Genomic DNA, 21,310 nt, shown 5'->3' with positions numbered 1-21,310 from the left:
GAATATAAGTTCTGTGAGAACAGGCACCATGTTCAGATTGTGTTCCCAGTGCCTGGCCCAAGGCAAAAATATACTAAAATAGTTGTGAAATAGATAAAGTATAAAGTGAAGGTGGTTAAAAGGCATAGTAGAGAGGTAGGCAGGGTCTAGATTGTGATTGGTCTTAAAAATCTTTATCTTAATGGTGATAGGGAACAACTGAAGGGTTTGTGGTAGGGGAGCGACAGATGGGCTTTGTATTTTAGCAAGCCTATTTCTACAGCAAGGTGAAAAATGCATTAGAGGAGGGCAGCATGAGTCAGAGAGACCAGTTAGAAACTGCAGTTTCCCAAATGAATGCAGCACAGTCATGTGCACTGCCTTCAAGAAGCTTATAGTCCAATGAAGGAAATAAGACGTAACCAGGCAATTCTAATACAGCAGAGTATTGGAAATGTAATAGAGGTGTGCACAGGGTGTTCTGCCCAAGTTCATGCAGCTACTGGATGGCAGAGCTGGTACTAGAATCCAGGTTTCCTAATTCCTGGTCCTTGGCTTTTCCCCAAGCCCTCCTTTTCACTGCCTCTCACAACCAAAGGATTATGTAAGGGAAGGAAAGCAGAGAAAGTCATTTGAAGATTATGCCTTCTTTCACCTCAGACTAGACTATGGAAAACATTTAGCCTCCTTTTGTACTCAACTCTGACATAAGTATCCCTCCCCAAGACCTTTGTTTCTTGGAGGTGGCTTCAGCATCCTGATCCTCCCTAGATACATTCAGAGCAAGGAATCTCTAGTGGGAGGACCAAGGAATCCACACTCTGACAGTTAAAGTCAGGGAGGGCATCATTCTGGGAATGAGTCATTCTTTCTGAGCTCAGGGACTTTGGATGACAAAAGGGAAAAAAATCCTGCTCTAAGTTTAGAAAAGGCAAATTGTTGTTAGAAAAAGCAAGGACCCAATTGGAAGCATAAAAATAGCTGAAGAAGAGCCTATGTTGCTTCTTAACCGCGGAGAGTAGAGGAGTGTAGGGTACAAAAAAAAAAAAGATAGAGAAGCATCAGGAAAGAGTCCCAGGTCAAGAACCTGAAGAATTCTTTATGAGAGCATCAGTGGGAAAAGAGTCCCAGAAAAATATCCAACTCCATGACTAGGTAACAAAGATGTCTTGAGAACATATGTCCAGGGATCCCAACTACCTCGAGTAAGGACAGAGACTAGAGCTAAAGGATTTCTATGGGGGAAAATCCAATGGAGGAAGAGGGTCCTATGGAGAGACCTTGGTCAGGTTATCTTGGTGGAGATGAGAGAGACAGACACAGAGAGACAGAGACACAGACAAACAGAGACGGTGCATAGGGGCTCCCTGGGAACGGTCCCTGGGAGTCCTGGGGTGGGGGGTTATCTTTACTAAACCAATAACCAAAATTAAAATTGGAAATAGTTAAAAGAATGGGCTTTGAATTCATACAATCCCAAGTTTGCCTCTTGGTTCTGCTGCTTACCAACCACCTGCCTGGTGTTGGGCAAGTGATCCAAATTTCTTCTATAAATGAAGATAACATCTGTATTTAGCTTCATAGGGTTTTGTAAATGTGTATTAAATTAAACAACATAAATAAAGCACCTAATACACTTTTGAGATATAATAGTTAAATGTTTCTTTTAGTTTAGTTTAGTTTTGTTTTGTTTTTATTACTACTACAATGATTGACGACTATTACTACTATTGCTATAACCACCATTCTTTTGGGGTTTTCTGCAGAACAAACAAGCAAGCATGGTTTTATCATCTGGTTAATTTTTATCCAGTCTTTGAATCTGTTTTGCTTTCTAGAACATACTTGGTCATGATTTGTTTTTCTCTGAAATTGCCATGTCCCTTTTCTTATTCTTTTTCCCCACACCTAAGCACTTAGACCTCACACCCAAATGTAGTTTCCTCTACACTACTGCACAGGGTTCTCCCTGCCTCTGAAGGTATGATGGCCTCTCTTCCTACCAGGAGTCAGACCATTATCTACTCCCTCAATTCAGAACAGAAGGCTGATGCCAGGATGGAGGTCAACTGCCAATTTCTGATAAAACACCTATTCCATTCCACATCCTTGGCTGGGAAGCAATTTGCCTGGCCAGAGTTTGTTATTCTGTTTTTCTGCTCTGGGCTTATAATTAGCACAATCCTCCAGGCTCAGCCCAAAAGGTATTATGTTGAATCTAGAAGGAATAGGTGTGTAAGCAAGAAAGCAATCTAATACATTCCCTCACTTTTAAGAATATAATACCATAATTATATTACATTTAGTCTCCTTGGCAGTGCTCCCTGAGGTAGAGGGCCCCATCTGTCCTGTACCCTGAGCTCTAAGCAGAGCATAGCTCTATACCTTGGAGGCTCATTAAAGTACCTGCTAATACATTGATGAATATGCACCTTCCCACATCCAATTCCTGCTCTACAGGGCAGGGAATCCAAGAGTCAGCCTGTCTGTGGTATTGATGAGGAAGGATGAGAAGCAATTGTCAAAAATATGAACAGAGTATAGTAATAAGAAAGTATTACTGAAATCAGAGATGGCCTTAGGTTACACCAGCTTATCCAGGAATTCTATTATGATGGGCACTGCCTTATGGTGAAAAGCCCAGAGGTTCACATACGTGTGAGTGTTTGTGTGCATATAATGCCTATAATTCATAATTTCTCATCACTGTCACTAGGGCAAAATGGGTAGGTCTGTGTCCCCTACTCCCCACACTTTATCAGACAACAAGCTACCCTTTGAAGCTTCTATTCCTTTTATAGGTCTGCCCTTGATGTTTCTCTTAACCTAATTATATAAATGGTGAGAGTCTGAGGGGACACAAGCGTGATTTACTTTGGGTCTTTACTTTCTGTCTAGGCATCAGGGCTCAGGGCTCAGGGCTCAGTTCCTCACTTTGGAAAGTCCAGTAGCTTCTAGAGAAAATATGAGGCAAAGAAGAAAGAATCTCAACTTGCTGGAAAGTTCCAAAGAGCTGATTATCTTAATACGTTATTACTGTTAATTAAAGAAATCATTCATTACAGTTGTGTCATTGTTATAGCTGTAGAGTTGTTATGGTTTTGACTACAGTGTTTTCAGATATATTTGATCTCTATATTTTATCTTCACAACAACCCTAGGAGCTAGATAGGGCATTCATTATATCTGCATTTTATGGATGAGGAAACCAAGCTCCAGAGAGATAAAGTGAATCATCAAAATCATAGAGGCTATCAAGTTGATGGAGTTATAATCCAAACTAGGCTTTCTAATTCCAAGACCAGGGCTCCTTCAGATTCCTGATGTTTCATTCTAATCATCAAAGTAATCCTGCCCTTTGATTATTCTCTTTGTAACTGCAACTATTTTTGTAGGAAAAAAAGCACACCCTCCTTTTTATTTCTTTTTGAGAATTTCCATGTGTTAAGTTTTAATTTCTTCTCATTTTTTTTTCTCCCAGAAGGCAACAGAGTAGAAAGAGCTCTGTATTTGAAGTCAAACAGGCCTGAGTCTGAATTCCCCTTTTGACACAAGCTAAGTGACCTCAGACATGTTACTTAACATCTCTGAGCCAATCTTTCTGACAGGCAAAATAGAAACAATATTACCTTTCTCACAGATTGTTGCAAGAATCAAATGAGATAATAGAGATAAAGGTCTCAGCACAGAACCTGGAACAAAGTAGAAGTTAAACACCCTTCCCCACTCCTCTACCACTCCAATTTGCTACTCTAGTCTGGAAACATGCAGTACTTCTTTCCCAGAAAGCTGAAATCTGGGCTTTGACTAATGTCTATACTTACTCATCTTACTGTAAAATAGGGTGGCTGGCATTTCAACTCTTGATGTTTTATCATTTACGACTGATACTCCTATAACTTTTTGTTGGTTAGGTAAGATAGTTTCAGAACTTATCACTTGTAAGCGTGTACATGTGCACACATGAAAGTTTTTAAAAATCTTTTAAAGGCTTAAGTTATTACTCAGAAATTACTTCTATTTTTCTAAATCTGGATAAATCATTCTTCTTAATTTCATCCAGAATTTAAAAGGCTGAGTTGGCATTATTTGGATAGTGAACTAACTTACTCAGTTCATTTGTTCTGAATATAATGTAGGAATTCAGGTCTATGATCACTTAGAGTCCAGATCTCACATTTCCAGCACCTGATTCCAAGTGCATTTTTCTAAAACAGGACGCATCTACTAGCAGCCAATTTCTCGTGGGCTGTCTTTAGACAGTTATGTGGCTTAGTTCTTCTGCCTGGATCTTTCCCTGCTGTCACATTCTTCTCACTGAGGAGCTCCAAATAATGGGACAAAAATGAAGATAAATTGGGCATGGCAAAAATTGGGCTGGTACTGAGAGTGGGGAATATAGGACTGATAGAAATGGATTTGGAAGACAAAAAATAAGATAGACCATACAAAATCTTGACTGAAAATAGGGTAGAGAAAACTTTAAAGTGTTTTCTTTTTATATTTTAGTACTGTTTTAATGCTTGTAGGGAACATGTCTCCATTACCGCTTTAAACATTTTTTAATGAAAATTTTTAAGTATATTTAAGACTAGAGATTATAATGAAGCCTTATGTATCCATACCCCAGCTTCAACAGTCATCAGCATTTTGCTATACTTGTTTGAGGTACGCCCCCCCCACACACACTTTTTATTTTTTTGCTGCAGCATTTTAAAGCAAATCCAAGACATTAAATTATTTCAGCCTTAAATTCTTCAGTTTGCATCTCATTATAAGAGGATATTTTATTGCATAATCACAATAATTAAAATAATTCCTTAATATTCATCTAATGCTTGTTTCGTATTTAAATTTTTCCAATTATATAAAAATGTTGTTTTACAGTTGACTTGTACAAATCGAATTATACTTTAAAAAGAGGAGTTTAATACTGATTTTTCAAAGGCCATGTATAATTCTAATTAAAAGTTAAATGCTGCTGTTTCATAATGAAAAAAATAGAAGACTTCTTCAATACCATGTACCCCTTCTGCTATAAAAAATTCTACCTTCAGAAATGTATGTCCTTAATGAAAATTCAGCTTTCATTCATTCATAAAGGACAGAATTTTGGTGTTCCAGAAAACAAATTTTGAAAGAGATATTGGAGAGAAGAAACAGTCATCACTGGGTAGAACAAAGACAGTGAGAATGTTGGGGAATGCAGGGGACAGGTGCAGCAGGAATTGTGGAAGGAACTACTTAAGAACCAACATGGGGATATTTAATTGCTTAATCAAAACTGCTTCTGATTTCTTTTACCTCTTCCTGTACTGAAGCAACCCAAGCTACAAAGGTTCAACAGTAATATTTAGAACAGGAGTAGTAGGTGTACTGGATGATATCTGTCAGTTTTATCGATGCTAACCCTAATCCTGTGGGAATTCCTGCTATCAACTGCCAGGCATCCAAGAATTGTTTCTCTTAGAGAGAAAACCAAAGAATCTAGGTGACGGTGACTGAATTCAGTAGCATTCAACAACAGTGTGGAAGAGGAAAATATAGGAAAGCTCCATTTTTTCCCTTGTACATTTCTGGTACGAGTATTAATTACCTTGGTGAATGGAGATTGTTGACAATATGTATTAATAAATTTTAAAATGCACCTTTGCTGTAAACTGTCAGTTGCACTTCTAGGAAACAAATATTATTAAAAATAAAAGGAGAAGTGACAAGGAAAAAATATATAGTCTGAAACCAACACATGAAGTAAGTTTCACACTAAAAAAATAAGCAAGTACATAGAGGATTTGAAAAATATATCGCAATAATGTAATAGTTACATATAGAACAGTTTACCCAATAAAAAATACAGTTCACCCTTGAACAACATGGGTTTGAACTACACAGGTACACTTACACACAGATTTTATTCAATAAATACTGTAAATGTATTTTCTCTTCCTTGTAATTCTTAAATAATTTTATTTTCTCTAATTTAATTTATTGTAAGAATATAGTATATAATATATATATATATATAACATACAAAATATGCATTAATCGACAGTTTATGTTATCAGTAAGGTTTCCAGTCAACAGTGGGCTATTAGTAGTTAAGTTTTGGGGAAGTCAAGAGTTATACATGAATTTTGAACTGCACAGGGAACAGCACCTCTAACCTCTGTGTTGTTCAAGAGTCAACTGTATACATTCTTCTCTTCTATTCATGGAACAATGGCAATTGATTGTGCACTAAGCCAGAAAGAACAACGTAATACTGATACATTAAAAAAGTAGAGATTTTAGTTTACCTTATCTCATCATAATCCTGTAAACAAGAAGAAAATTAAAAAAAAAAAACATGAACTTGGAAATTAAGAAGCACACTCCTAAACTATTTTTGAATCAAAGAAAAAATCATAACTGAAATTCTGAATTTTATAGAAAATATTGAAAAGACACAGACTTAATAACAAAATCTATAGGAAACACTTAAAGCTCTACTTAGGAAAATGTTTAAAGATTGACAGTAATTTTCAATTTAAGAAACTAGAGAAGGACAATAAAGTAAAGGAATCAGAAGGAAGGATTTCATTTTTAAAAATCTGAAGTTAATAACATTGAAATGAAACAATCATACGAATGATAATTAAAATCAAAAGCAGGTTCTTTGAAAATCCTGATTAAGGAAAAAGAGAGAAAGCAAAACAAAAAACACAATGTCAGCAATGGAAAAGAAGACACACTCATATATACAGGTGATAGTGTGCTAGTAAACATTTAACAATTTGCTTTCCCCAAAAAAAGCCACTATTTTTAATGCTTACTGATTTCCATGGTGTAAAAACTCCCACCATGGAGGATTTTAAGCTGATCAAAGATTGGAAGACATGCACACAAATGGTGAGTCAGCTCCAGCACACCACTGGGTAGATACGAAAGTAATTATAAGGCAATATTATGTGCAACCTACATCACACAGTCAAAAATCTGCTAAATACTACCTAATTTTATACCAAAAAAAGTAACAAAACTTCAAGATACTGATAACTTTAGGCTAGATTGAAAAGGTGATTAAATATGTGTAATTTTTTTTAAGACTCCAGGTCCTGATGATTTTACAGATGAGTTCCATAACCTTTTAAGAGAACAGATTGTCTCTTGTGAAATGCTTTTTAAACTGTTGATGACCACAGAAAAAGATAAAAGGATCCCAAATGCATTTAGCGAACATAGTATAACCACAATACCAGAAACCTAAAAAAGATATCAGAAATAATAAGACTATAGATTGATTTAACTTCTGAATACACATAGAAAAAAATTCTAAATAAAATTTAAAGTTAAATCCAAGAGGGAAATAAAATAATAAAATACTATGACCAAACAGAGTTTACCGCAGAAGTAAAAAACCTGATTTAACATTAGACTATATATCAAATTCTGGATAAGATGGCAGAGTAGGTAAATGCTGTGCCATCCTCCTCTCATAAAATGGTAATAACTACATATCTATCAACAATTACTTTAAATGTAAATTGTTTAAAGGCTCCAATAAAAAGATATGGGTCTTAATGGACAAGAAAACAAAACTCCTTCATATGCTATCTATAAATGACTCACTTCAGATCGAAAGACACACACATAGACTAAAGTAAAGGGATGGAAAAAGATACTTCATAAAATGGAAATGAAAAAAAAAAGCTGGGGTAGCAATACAATATCAGACAAATAGGCCTAAAAAAATGGCTATAACAAGAGACAAAGAAGGACCAAGTAATTCCACTTCTGGATATTTATCTGAAGAAACCCAAAACACTCCTTCAAAGAGACATGTGCATCCATATATTCATTGTAGCATTATTTACAATAGCCAAGATATGGAGGCTACCAGGTGTCCATCAATGGATGAATGGGTAAAAAAGAGGTGGCACATATATCAATGGACTACTACTCTGCCATGAAAAAGAATGAAACCTTGCCATATGCACCAACATGCCTTGTGCCTGCCCCTATACCTCAGGTATTTCTAAGAAGACGAATATGTGTACTCATACCCCTATGTCAGTGTGTCAGTGAGCAATTACCCATATAGATTGGAAGTGGAGGAGATAAAGGTTCTATGTGGCATGGACTCCCACTGTTATAATATAATCTTTTAACCAAACTTTTAATGGTTTAGAAATGATTCCAAAGCCAATGATTGTCTTGCAACTTTGATGCTACTAAGGAGAAGCTAGAACAAACCTGGGATATAGAGAAGTCGGGAAAACCTGCTCTTAACACAAACAATGTTTCCAATCAGAGGAAAGAAAAGGCAACTTCCTCAAGTTATATCCCAGTTTCTCCCACCCATATGCAGAAAAAAAACACTGGTGATGAACAAGGGATATACAAGTGGTATGCACCTATATGAAGGGGAAAAAAACCACAGAGGTCAAAGCAGTCCTCATGACCCATTTTAAACACTAATTCTCTCACTGGACATATATTCTTTTTTTCCACATATATCCTCTCTACAATACACCCTGCCACACACATGAAATGAACACCCAGGCAGCCATCTATGAAACAGACAGATGCATAGCATGTGCAAGGACATTAAGACACCTGCTCTGTAGAAAGCTTATCAGCACAAAGAAAGGCATGCCCAAATACAGTTCTAGATACACACTGTGGTCATTCCTTCATGGACATACACTCATGTAAAACACCAAGACTTGTTATACATACATACATCTGTCCTTACCCAGATCATAGGCACAATAATCAGCAACTTGCAAATCACGGTGCATAAAGCCATTAATTGATGAATCTTGTTAGCTTTGCCCTTCACCTTGAATTAAGCACAGTGAATAAGAGCATGGACTGACTCCAGAGTCTAACTAGCTGTAAACTGTCACTCTGCTACATACTCCCTGTATGATTTTGTACAGATTAATTACCTGCTCAATGCCTCAGTTTACCCATCTGCAAAATGAGAATATTAATAGTATGAAGCTCATAGGGTTACTGTGAGGATTAAATGAGCTACTCTTAGTAGTAACAAGAATTTCAAGCAAATGGCAGTCAGAGAAAAGTGGGAGTAGTGTACTAATATAAGGCGAAATAGATTTCAAAATAAAAAAGGTAAAGAAAGATACTGAAGGACACTTCATAATGATAAAGGGAATTATGTACCAAGAAGACATAACACTTATTAATATCTATGCTCTCCATGAGGGAGCTCCGAAATATGGAAAGTAATTACTAACAGAATTATAGGGAGAAACAGACCAAAACACTATCATAGTGGGGAACCTAAATACCTCACTGTTGGATATGGATAGATCATCCAAAAAGAAAATCAATGAAGAAATAACATCCTTAAATGACAAATTAGACCGAATAGACATAATTGACATTTATAGAACCTTTCAGCCCAAAACAGCTGCTTAAACTTCTCTAGTACACATGGTACATTCTCAAGGATTGACCACACACTGGGACACAGAGATAGCATCAACAAATATAAGAGGGTTGAAATCATACCAACCATATTCCCTGATCATAATGCTTTGAAGCTGGAGATCAACTGTAAAAAGAAAGTGGGAAGAACTACAAATACATGAATATTAAAGAACATGCTACTGAAGAATAATTGGGTCAGAGAAGAAATAAAAACAGAGATGAAGAGATACATAGAAATGAATGATAATGATAGGACAATATATCCAAACTTCTGGGACATGGGAAAAGCAGTAATGAGAGGAAAGATCCCAAAATTACAGGCGTATCTCAAAAAACAAGAACAAGCCCAAATAAACAACTTAACGCTTCATCTTAAACAACTAGAAAAAGAAGAACGAATGAAGCCTAAAGTCAGCAGAAGGAAAGAAATAATCAAAATTAGAGCAGAATTAAATAAAATTGAAAACAAAATAGAAACAAAGAAAAAATAAATGCAACAAAGAGCTGGTTCTTTGAGAAGGTTAATAAAATTGAAAACCCCCTGGCTAGACCCACTAAAAAATAAAGAAATAGGACACAAATAAACAAAATCTGGTATGAAAGAGGAGAAATTATGAGAGACACCACAGAAATACAAAGAATCATACAAGAATACTGTTAAAAATTATATAACACCAAATTGAATAACCTAGAAGAAATGGACCAGTACTTAGAAAGATACAACCTTCCTTGACTGAATCAAAAAGAACTAGAAAATCAAAATAGACTGATCAGCACTAAGGAATTTAAAACAATCATCAGAACCTACCAAAAAGTAAAATTCCAGGACCAGATGGCTTCACCAGTGAATTCTACCAAACATTCAAAGATTTAATACCTATTCTTCTCAAACTCTTCCAAAAAATAAAAAAAAAAGGAGACAATACTTCCTAACTCATTTTATGAGGCTGATATTATTACCCTGATACCATAACCTGGTAAAGATAACACAAAAAAAGAATACTACAGACTGATATCTCTCACGATCACAGATGTAAAAATCTTAAATAAGATACTAGCAAACTGAATACAGCAACACATTAAAAAGATTATGCACCACAATCAAGTGGGCTTCATCCCAGGGACACAGGGATGGTTCGACATATGCAAATCAATTAATGTGATACACCACGTAACAAATTTAAAAATAAGAATCATATGATCATATCAAAGGATGCAGAAAAAGCCTTTGACAAAATATAGCATCCATTTATAATGAAAACAATTAACAAAATCAGTATAGAAGGAAAGTACCTGAACATAATAAAGGCCATATATGACACATTCTCAGCCAACATTACACTTAATGGTGAAAAACTGAAAACATTCCCTCTTAGATCATGAACAAGGCAAGGCTGTCCACTATCGCCACTATTAGTCAATATAACACTGGAAGTCCTAGGGAGTGCAATCAGGCAAGAGAAAGATATAAAAGGCATCTGAATAGGAAACGAAGAAGTCAAACTGTCGCTATTTGCAGATGATATGATTCTCTATATAGAAATCCCTAAAGACTCAACAAGAACACTACTAGAAACAGTAAGTAAATATGGTAAAGTTTCTGGATACAAAGTCAATGTTCAAAAATCTGTAGCATTCCTATACTCTAATAATGAAGTGTCAGAAAAAGAAGTGGATAAAACAATTCCTTTTGCAATTGCAACAACAACAACAACAACAACAACAACAACAACAACAACAAAAATACCTAGGAATAAATCTAACAAAACATGTGAAGGACCTATGTAATAAAAAATATAAAACCTTATTAAAAGAAATAGAAGAACAATCAAAGAAATGGAAAGTCATTCCATGTTCTTGGATTGGAAGAATCAACATAGTTAAAATGACTTCATTTCCTAAAACATTATATAGATTTAATGCAATTCCCATCAAAATCCCATCAGCGTTTTTTTTTTTTAAAAATGGAACAAAAAATCATCAGATTTGTATGGAAGCACAAAGGACCCCAAATCATCAAAGCCATCCTGAGAAAAAAAAAAAAAAAACCAAACAACACAAGACTGGGTGCATCACTCTGCCCAACTTCAAACTATACTACAAAGTGACAATAATCAAAACAGCATGGTATTGGCAGAAATACAGACACGCAGACTAGCGGTATAGAATCAAAAGTCCAGAAATAAACCCATGTTTATATGGGCAAATAATTGTCAACAGAAAAGTCAAAAACGTACAGTGGAGAAAGGAAAGCCTCTTCGGTAAATGGTGCTGGGAAAACTGGAAAGTCACCTGCAAAAGAATGAAACTAGATTGTTGTCCATCACCACACACCAAAATTAACTCAAAATGGATTAAGGACCTGAATATAATACCTGAAACAATAAAATGCATAGAAGAAAACATAGGAACTAAACTCAAGGACCTTGGGCTTAGAGAGGATTCTACGAATTTGACCTTGAAGGCAAAGGAAGTAAAAGCAATAATAAATGAATGGGACTACATCAAACTGAAAAGCTTTAGCTCAGCAAAAGAAACCATCAACAAGGTAAAGAGACAACCATCCAGGTAGGAAAATATATTTTCAAGCAACTCCTCCAATAAGGGGCTAATATCCAAAATATATAAAGAACTCATATGACTCAATAAAAAACAAAAACAAACAATCCAATCAAAAAATAGGCAGACAACATGAACAGACACTTCTCCCAAAAAGACATACAAATGGCCAACAAACATATGAAAGGATGCTCAACATCTCTAGCTATTAAGGAAATGCAAATCAAAACCACAATGAGATACCGTCTCACACATGTTAGAATAGTTATAATCAACAGGACAAGTAATAACTAATATTGGAGAGGATGCGGAGAAATAAGAATACTCATACACTGCTGGTGGGACTGAAAATTGGTACAGCCACTATGGAAAACAGTATGGAGGTTCCTCAAAAAACTAAATATTGATCTACTATATGATCCAGCAATCCCTCTACTGGGTATTTACCCCAAAGACTTGAAAATTCATATCCAAAAAGATATTTGCTTACCAAATATTATAGCAGCATTATTCACAGTGGCCAGGACATGGAAGCAACTGAAGTTTCCTATGATTGATGATTGGATAAAGAAGCTGTGATACAGATATACAATGGAATGCTATTCAGCCATAAGAAGAGATGAAATACTGCCATTTGTGACAACACGGATGGACCTTGAGATCGTCATGTTAAGCAAAATGAGCCAGACAGAAAAAGTTGAAAACCACATGAAATCAGTTATATATGGGATATAAACCTAAAAGCAATAAATGAGTAGGATAAACAAACAGAGACTCATGGACATAGACAATAGACTTGTGTTTACCAGAGGGTAGGGAGGAGGGAGGAGGAGGGAGTTAGACAGGGCAAAAGGGGTCAAATATGTGGTGACAGACAGAAATCTAACTATGGGAAGTGAACACGCAGTTTAAATATATATATATATATATATATATATATATATATATGCATTAATGTTAAAATGTACAGATGAAACTTCCTGGATTTCATTAACCAATGTCATCATAAAAAATGTAAAAAATAAATAACTAAATAAAATGAGAAAGATTATAAAATTTCTAAAAAAAAAAGTAAACCTTGTGTTGCATCAGGATATTTTGAACTTACAACAAAGTCATGCACGGCCCTTGAACGAGGACTCAGTAAGGCAGTCTCAGGAAGGAAGTGCCAGTCCCATAGCAAACTGTATGTCTGGAGTCAGTTTTTATAACTAGAGATGCCCATTCTATTTTCACCCCTCATTTTGTTTTCATCTGGGGGCACAAAAACAATCTAAGCAAATAAGTGCATTAATAGTGGACACTACTTCTCCCTTCTGCCAACTTGAGCGGTAGTCCTCCCTCTGCTCCCTAACCTTGTATCCCCAAGAAGGGTTGTTAGGACAGATAGCTTCTCTGGGCTATCAAAGATAGGTACATAAGAGGCTCACCATGGAGTCAGGAATACAAAGGCCCCAAACAGACCCATCTATTCTTCTAGAGCTGTTTAATGAAGGGAGAAAAACAGTGTGCATCCTAAGCTGGCTCCTTTCTATCAGAACACAAATGACTCACTGGCAGTCCAGTAGGATGCACAATGGATTTTAGAGTCAGAGAGATGCTGGACTGAGACCCAGCTTACTCTGTGTGACCTTGAGTAAGTCCTCTAATGTTTCTCACTCTCTTGTTTATAAAATGGGAAAATCACCAAACATACCATGGGATTGTCATAAACACTAAGTGAGATTAGAATCGAGAATGCCTTTAGAACAATGCCCAGCACATAGGATTCAAAGATGATTCTCTCCCACTCCCAATCCCTGTTTACCATGTTACTAACACAGTTGACTCCTCTAGACAGGCAGAGACAGAAAGGCATTTAAAATGGCTGTGTGCATGTCTATTATAGTGGTGGTTGTTTTAGTTTAGGTTTTTTTTATCTTTGGTTTTTGTTTGTTTGTTTGTTTTGTGTTTTTTGTTGTTGTTTCTTTTTTTTTTGCTTGGGTTGTTAGCAAGAGAGATTGGAGGTAGGGTTGGAACTAGAAACATTTGAAGGTAAAGAGTAAGCTTGACAGGGCTTTAGCTTGAATTAGAATTCCACCAACTTTCCAAGAGTACATTGGAAATGGGGAATTTGGACAAGTTGTGTAAAGAGTGGAGCAGGTAGGATGGTCCACAATTAGGCAAGTGTTCTGGTTGTTGAGTAACCTGGAATTTGAAAACTTAAAAACAAGAACTGGATGAGGAAGGCAGCAGATGGGAAATGGGGCTATAAAATGAACTACATTGCACCAAAGAAAGTACAAAAGCAAAGCAAGAGTGCATGCTTGTATGAATTGATTTGACTATGAAAACGTGATCTCACTGGAAAGCTTAAGTGCCCTACAGATGTGGGGGAGGAAAAGAGAGAAAACTATTAATCCCAACTCATTTTACCCTTACAACCCTGTAATGTGTCCATACCCTCCACATGTTTCAAATGCAACATCTAACGTCCTCAAAAAAAGTTATTTCACTGGGATATATCAAGAATTGTCACAAAGTATTTTTGAAAAAGAAATGAACTCATTAGATATTTGAAAAAATACAAAGCATTTTCTTCTTTAGTATAAAAATGGGCTATGCCCACATTGACTTAGGTTTTTCAATTATATTAAATGTCAATTGCGGTATACTTGATAGGATTGAATATAATACTCTGAATTAGTCACTTCAGTAGTACAAATGAATAGACTAGCATGACTCCTATCTGCCCAACATCAAAGCTAACATAGCACGTGGCGTCCCAGGACCTACATACCATTCCTAAAGGAGAGAGTTGTAGAAACTGAGGCTTTGGGACTGGGGTAGAGGACCTTGGACTAGAGAGGTGGCTGGAAGGCAAGTAATGGAAATGAAGCATGTGTCATCGGAGTCGCTGGATCTAGTGATTCTTATTGTTAGCAACAGAACAACCAAAGTATTATATGTGTGTTTTTGAGTCTGATTGTTCTATACTTTAAAAGGGTAATAACTACCACTCTATTTCTCTCTTCACCTTCATGATCAAACTTCTCGCAGCCTGCATTTTCTTACAGTTTATTTTCTCCTTGACCTTACTGAATCTATCTTCCATCCTCAGTTTTCCACTGAAGCTTCTCTCTCAGAAGTCACTAAAGATATCTTCCTGTATGATGTCCCTGCTCTAATGGACTCTTTCAAACCTTCCACTCCTTAAAGGCTTCTCCTCCTTTGCCATCTCAATCTTCTGTTTTGTTGGTTTTCCTTCTCTTCTGCCCTTTATGTTTCTCTTTTGCCCTCCTCCACAATTTACATCCTTAGCTCATACCCCTTAGTCACTACAAGTCATTCTCATGGGACAGGTCCAGAACCACTGGTGATGAACAAGGAACATATAAGTGGTATGTACTTTGACCTTACAAAAGGATGTGTAAGAGGATGATTAGGAGTACATGCTTTGGAGTTAAAGTGCCTTGATTCAAATTCCCGCTCTGTTACCTAGTGGCATGACCTTGGCAAATCACTTCAATATCTCTGTATCCCAATGTCTTTATCTGTAAAGCAGGAATAATAACAGCATTTACTTCATGGAGGTGTTGTGAGGACCAAATGAGTTAATCCACATAATGTGCTTACCTGGAACATAGAAAATCTTCATTAAGTGTTACTTAGTCTTTATGAAAGTAATATATAAAATGTTGAGTATTTCCACAAATGAATAATTTATTTCTGATATTTAATTTTTTTTAAAATACACACTGTCCCTCAGTTAATCTCATAGAAGACTCCGCAGTCTTCCCATTTATTTTTGGAAGGTCAGTTTGTTGTATTCCGAGTCACAAACAAACAATTGGATTTATCTCCCCTAAGCCTTCTCATTCTGTGGCTTTAAGTGCTACTTAGATGCTGATGACTCTCAAGTCTTTTTTTCAAGGTTGTTTGATTTTAACGTAAAACATACATTTTTTTTCCAGCATTCAGGTAAAACTTTCTCTCATGATCATGGACAAATATTCTAATTGAAGGAAGTTGAGGAGAAAAAATGTACACTGAAGAACCAAATGCATTTTGCCAAATTATAAAGTCTGAACTGAAATACATAATTTCATCTGTGCCAAATTTCCTACTCATTACCTGGTATATTGTGGTCACTTAGAACAAATAAAAATCAGGATTTTATATCATATCTGTTCCCCGTAGTTGCTTGATTTCTATTCTTGGCTGCTACTATTATTTTTATTCTATTTGTGATCTGATTACCTTTAAGTCAAAATTTTGCAAGTGGGATCACACCAGTTTTTTTTACTGGTATAAAGTTCCCAAGGTGCTCATCTCAGACTTTCATGTAATGATTAAACAAAATCAGAGGAAAGAGGTTCAGGCAACCTTCAGTTTTCTTGTCATCCATAGATTCTGTACTTAAGATGGCAAAATGCAATGATGATCTGTCTACTTTAAAAAACTTTTTCCTAATGTATTTAGCCACAAAGGACCTCATAGCTAATACTGCTTATCTGAATAATATGGGGCAAATGCTCCCAGTAGCCAAGGAGGGCTTTTCCAGGCTTGGCAAAGTTCTGTGTGTGGTACATGCAGATTCTGGCAGTATGAGCCTATGGGATATAAATAATACTGATCCAGAGCAACTTGATAGCTTTTTGTGGTTTTCTATTTTAGGCTCTCAATGTTGTAAACAAGGCAATCGTGCCCTTTTCCTTGAACAATCCAATTCTTCAACATGGGATATTGAGCAAGACTGACTAGAGAGAGCATGGAGTCTGGAAGCTAGCATGGCCATGGTCAGGCTAGAATCACCCCTCCTCTTCCTACTTCTAAGTTACTAAGCAACACACAGCTTGCTTTTACATCCCATGTGTACAAACCTTAGCCTGATGTTTGAGTGTCAGCTCAAAGATATCAAGCCTCTTACTTATCTCCTATGACAAAACTTTCCCTGCTTGTGAAGTTACAAAAAATTATAACCATGTTGAGGAAAAATGCCATTTAGGCCTACAAATACTACTTCATTTAGGATTGTGAAGCCACTCCTTGCCAAACAGCATCCAGGACTGTCTAAGCCAGTTATGTCCCCATTCTGGTCTCCTTAGTGTTCACATCTGTCAGCCACCTGCATTGTTTACCTTCTTTAAAGATGCCCAGTCATAACTATACCATTCTCTTCCAATCATCCAAAATAAACTACAGGTAACAACATGATAAATAGGATGTGCTTCTCCTTGTTGAGTGCATTGACTTAAGGCATAGGCACATTTCCCACTCTTAGAACAGAGATGGTATAATCTCCTGTCCTAGCACGTCTGGGCAGGGTGACCCTGGATGATAATTCCTAAGTCTTCATCCCTTTCCTAGACCTCTCCTCTAATCTCTAGGTTCAGCCAGCCAACTGCCTAGTAGGCTTTTCCTGACTATCTGATCCACAGCACAACAAATCTTGCATGTCTAAAAATAACTTTATTTCTTAACCTATTGATTCTGCCTATACTAATACCTCTGCTCTCTGTCTCAGCAGAGGGAACAATTTGTTTTTCTTCCCTCATTATATAGCTAAAATGCATTTTCTCCATTAAATTTTACCTGATTACATTTACTTCATTCTGATCACTCCTTTATTTTATCATATCTTCAGTGTTTGGAGAAGACTCTTCCAATAAACATATTTGTGCCAAAAGTTTGAGGACCACTGCATCCAAAAATATTTCAGAATCTTCTGCTGAAATAATCCATTATCAGTGATTTTTTAAAATTAATTTCTGTTAAAACACCTATTTTTATGCTTGGAGAAGCAGTCAGACATAGATTCTTGCCATTTTCAAACCAAATCCCTTTTCAGGGAGCAATAGGAGCAGAAAGGGAAGAACATGAAGCCACGGACAGTTTGAACTCTAAGAGGAAGACTTAAAAAAAAAAGGCTATTGAAGCTAAGACCTGGTGGTAAGACAGAAAGCTGAAATTTCCCAAACAACAAAAAACCTCTCCTTCTCTTTCAACACATCTCCTTTCCTTCTTCTCTCTCTTAATGCTAAAAATTAGTGTCACCTAGTGCCTTACAAAGCTTGAGAAGAGACAGAAAAAAATTATCTGGCCTTGGAGCTTTTGGGATGGACTAACCCATTGTACTGTAAAAGTTCTGGAGAGAGAGGAAACAGGTGGCACACAAAATATCCAGGAAAGTGCTTTAATATGCTCAGTGCCCTGAAAGTTAACAACAAGACTAAATAAGTAAAAATGAAAGGGCTACGCTACATTCATTTGTACTCACAGTATTGCATACTGCTTTATAAATACTCCTTTTTCTCACTAGACACTGTGTTTTCCCTAGCAAGACTAAAAGTTGCTTGAGGCCATCAATAGCACTTCTTTTGTAGCCCACACATTGCTTATCACACCGAGTACATAGTGTATACTCAAGAAATGTTGACTGATTGATTATGAAGTATTTAACTATTTTTCTTCCCCTCAACATTTTCAGGAATGCTAATTATTCACAAAACTGTGCAGTCTTGGAAGCCAAGAGGAAATAGTCATCCGTTGGTATACATTTTACTTTGGCTATGCATTAAACAGAGATTTCCTTTTGAAATGTAAATAAAGGATGCCTGATGAGACAGGATAAAGAACTATATATAGAGGGCAAGTGGCCAGAGTAGCAGGTCTAAGCATGCCCTTCCTTAACCAGATTAATGGAGTCTTGGGTCTGCCTCAGCCTCCCTCCCATGCTCTCCAGCCCCAACAGAAAAATTTCCAGGTGCCTATACAATGAATTCTAAAAGCTGGGCAGCATCTATAACAAGCTACATTACCAAAGAATTCAGCTAACAAATCTGTAATGATCCTAATCTCTGTTTCTGTAATAATAGGAAGACTGTAGCTTTGTTTACTTTCTGAGGAGAATAGAGAACAGGGAGAAAGAACCAGGAGAGGAGGATGTATTTATGGCCCCTTTATGAAAAGTCAGTCTGTGACAAAAACATTTGCAGACAATAAAGAAGGAGAACAGGTTTGGCAGGAAAATAGCCTATTCCAGTTTTCTCAGAAGTGCCTTAGCTGGTATCCTCCACCCCCACCCAATGTGAAATGTCATTCCTTATAGACAAATCTGAATGAGATAAACTGAAAAACTTCCATATCACCCTTCAGTGTCTGGCTCTCATGTCAGACAATATGTTATTATTTCTTTCTTTGTATATATTATTTATAAGCATTTATGAAGTCTCAAGTCCCTTCTTTAACTGCATGTCTAATGCCTGGGCTTGTCCTGAAGCCTCCTGGACACACAGGCTCTTGCTGAATGAGTATAATAAGTACCCTGGATTCACCCTATTATTATGGGGAAGTTTAGGGAACATCCCTAACCTTTTAGAAGGGATGACATCATAGAGGACAGCAATAGTCTTCCATAAGCCATCCTGTAGTGCCACTGTCAAAGACAAAATCTTAAACTGAATAGACAATGGAGTCAACTCCCAAAATATACTCTCACCCTTGAATGTAATGTAGTATTTCATCCTTCTTTCTTAATTGTTAACATTTTTTCCAGCTTTATTGAAATATAATAGACAATTAGTTGCTTGTTTTTACATTATACAATTCAATGAGTTTTTTCCAATTATAGCTGGCATATAATAACAGTTTCAGTAGTATAGCATAGTTATCAGAGAACCATATAACTCATAAAGCAATCAACCCACTAAATATAGTACCCCTCTTCCCCCTTACGTATTTATTATATTATTAACCATCTTCCCCATGCTACACTCTACATCTCCATGTCTATTCTGCAACTATCCACTTGTACCTCTTAATCCCTTTGCCTTGTTTTCATCCCCCAACCCTCCTCCCATCTAGTAGCCCTCCAAATATTCTCTATGAGTTTATCTCCACTTTTGTTGTTGTTGTTGTTGTTGTTGTTCATTTTGTTCTTTAGATTCCACAAGTACATGAACTCATGCGATATTTGTCTTTCTCTGTCCAACCCATTTCATTCAGCGCAATATCCTCTAGGTGCATTAAGGCAATATTTTTTTCCGTCCCCTTCCTTTTAGTCTGTGTGTGTCTTTTAATCTGATGTGAGTCTCCTGTAAGCAGCATATGTAGGAGTTTTGTTTTCTTATTCATTCAGCCACTCTATCTTTTGGTTGGAGCACTTAATTCTTTTCTATTTGAGGTGCTTGTTGATAGGAATATAGTTATTACCATTCTTTATTCATGGTAGTGACACATGTTTTTTTTTCTTCTTCTTCCTAAGGAAGTCCCTCCAACACTTCCTGTAATACTGGCTTAGTATGATAAATTCCCTTAGCTTATTTTTGTTTGGGAAGTTCTTTATCTGTCCTTCAACTCTAAACGATAGCTTTGCTGGATAAAGTATTCTTGGTTGTAGATCCTGGGTTTTCATCACATGGAATATTTTGTGTCAAGCCCTTCTGTCCTGCATAATTTATTTTAAGAAATCAGCTGCCAGTCTTATGGGTGCTTCCTTGTAGGTAACTAACTGCTTTCTCTTACTGCTTTTAAGATTCTTTCTTTGTATGTAAGTTTGGCATTTTAATGATGATGTGTCTTGGTGTAAGCTTATTCGGGTTCATAATTTTTGGGACCCTCTGAGCTTCTTGGAGATATACGTCCATTTGCTTCACTAAGTTTTCCATCATTATTTCTTCTAATAGCTCTTTGATGTCTTGTTTTTGTTTGTTTGGTTTTTGTTTGTTTCTAGTACCCCTAGGACATGGATATTTTTACATTTAATAGTGGACCATAGGCTCCGTAAACTATTATTATACTCTTGGCTACTTTTTTCTTGCCATTCTGATTGAGTGTCCTTGGCTTCCCCATCCTCTATATCAGTGGTTTGATTCTCTTCTTTATGCACTCTGTTTTTTCCATCTAACATATTATCTCAGATAATATGTTCTTCATTTCTGACTGGTTCCCTTTTATAATTTCCATTTCTATTTTTATGTTTTTTATCTCTTTGTTAAAGTTCTCACTGAATTCATCTGTGCTTCCCATAAGTTCATTGACTATCCTTATCACCAGTGTTTTGAACTCTACATCTGTTAGATTGCTTGACTCCATTATTCCTGGATCTCTGTTCTGTTCTCTCGTATGCTTTCTGTTTCTTTATCATCCCATTTTGGCTGCCTTTCTGTGTCTGTTTCTATGTACTAAGCAAAGCTCTTAAGTCTCCAATCTTATTATTGTGGCTTTGTGAAGTAGGTGTCCAGTGGTACAGTCCTGAGAGGGGGTCAGCTACAGGCCAAATTTAGGCCAAGCCTCTGTCCCTCTGGGGCCACCTGTTAAGATTCAGCAAGTAATGCACAGATGCTGTGCTTATAGT

At 36.5% G+C, this 21,310-nt stretch overlaps 1 protein-coding gene across 8 annotated transcripts in view; it reads right to left on the bottom strand.

Annotated features, from left to right (window-relative positions):
* Positions 1 to 21,310, bottom strand: part of MID2 (midline 2) — an 87,115-nt gene that overhangs the window by 37,887 nt on the left and 27,918 nt on the right. For 4 of the 8 annotated variants that reach the window (XM_036226417.1, XM_036226415.1, XM_036226414.1 and 1 more), the window contains one exon: positions 15,451 to 15,506. The exons of the other annotated variants lie outside the window; for them this stretch is intronic. In XM_036226417.1, coding sequence (XP_036082310.1) covers positions 15,451 to 15,506 — 56 coding nt within the window. The remainder of the gene's footprint in view (positions 1 to 15,450; positions 15,507 to 21,310) is intronic. 8 annotated transcript variants of the gene reach the window in all.

Source organism: Rousettus aegyptiacus, unplaced genomic scaffold, assembly GCF_014176215.1.
Source record: "Rousettus aegyptiacus isolate mRouAeg1 unplaced genomic scaffold, mRouAeg1.p scaffold_m13_p_9, whole genome shotgun sequence".
In the NCBI taxonomy this organism is placed as follows: Eukaryota; Metazoa; Chordata; class Mammalia; order Chiroptera; family Pteropodidae; genus Rousettus; species Rousettus aegyptiacus.
This window is presented reverse-complemented; position numbering and strand designations above follow the sequence as displayed.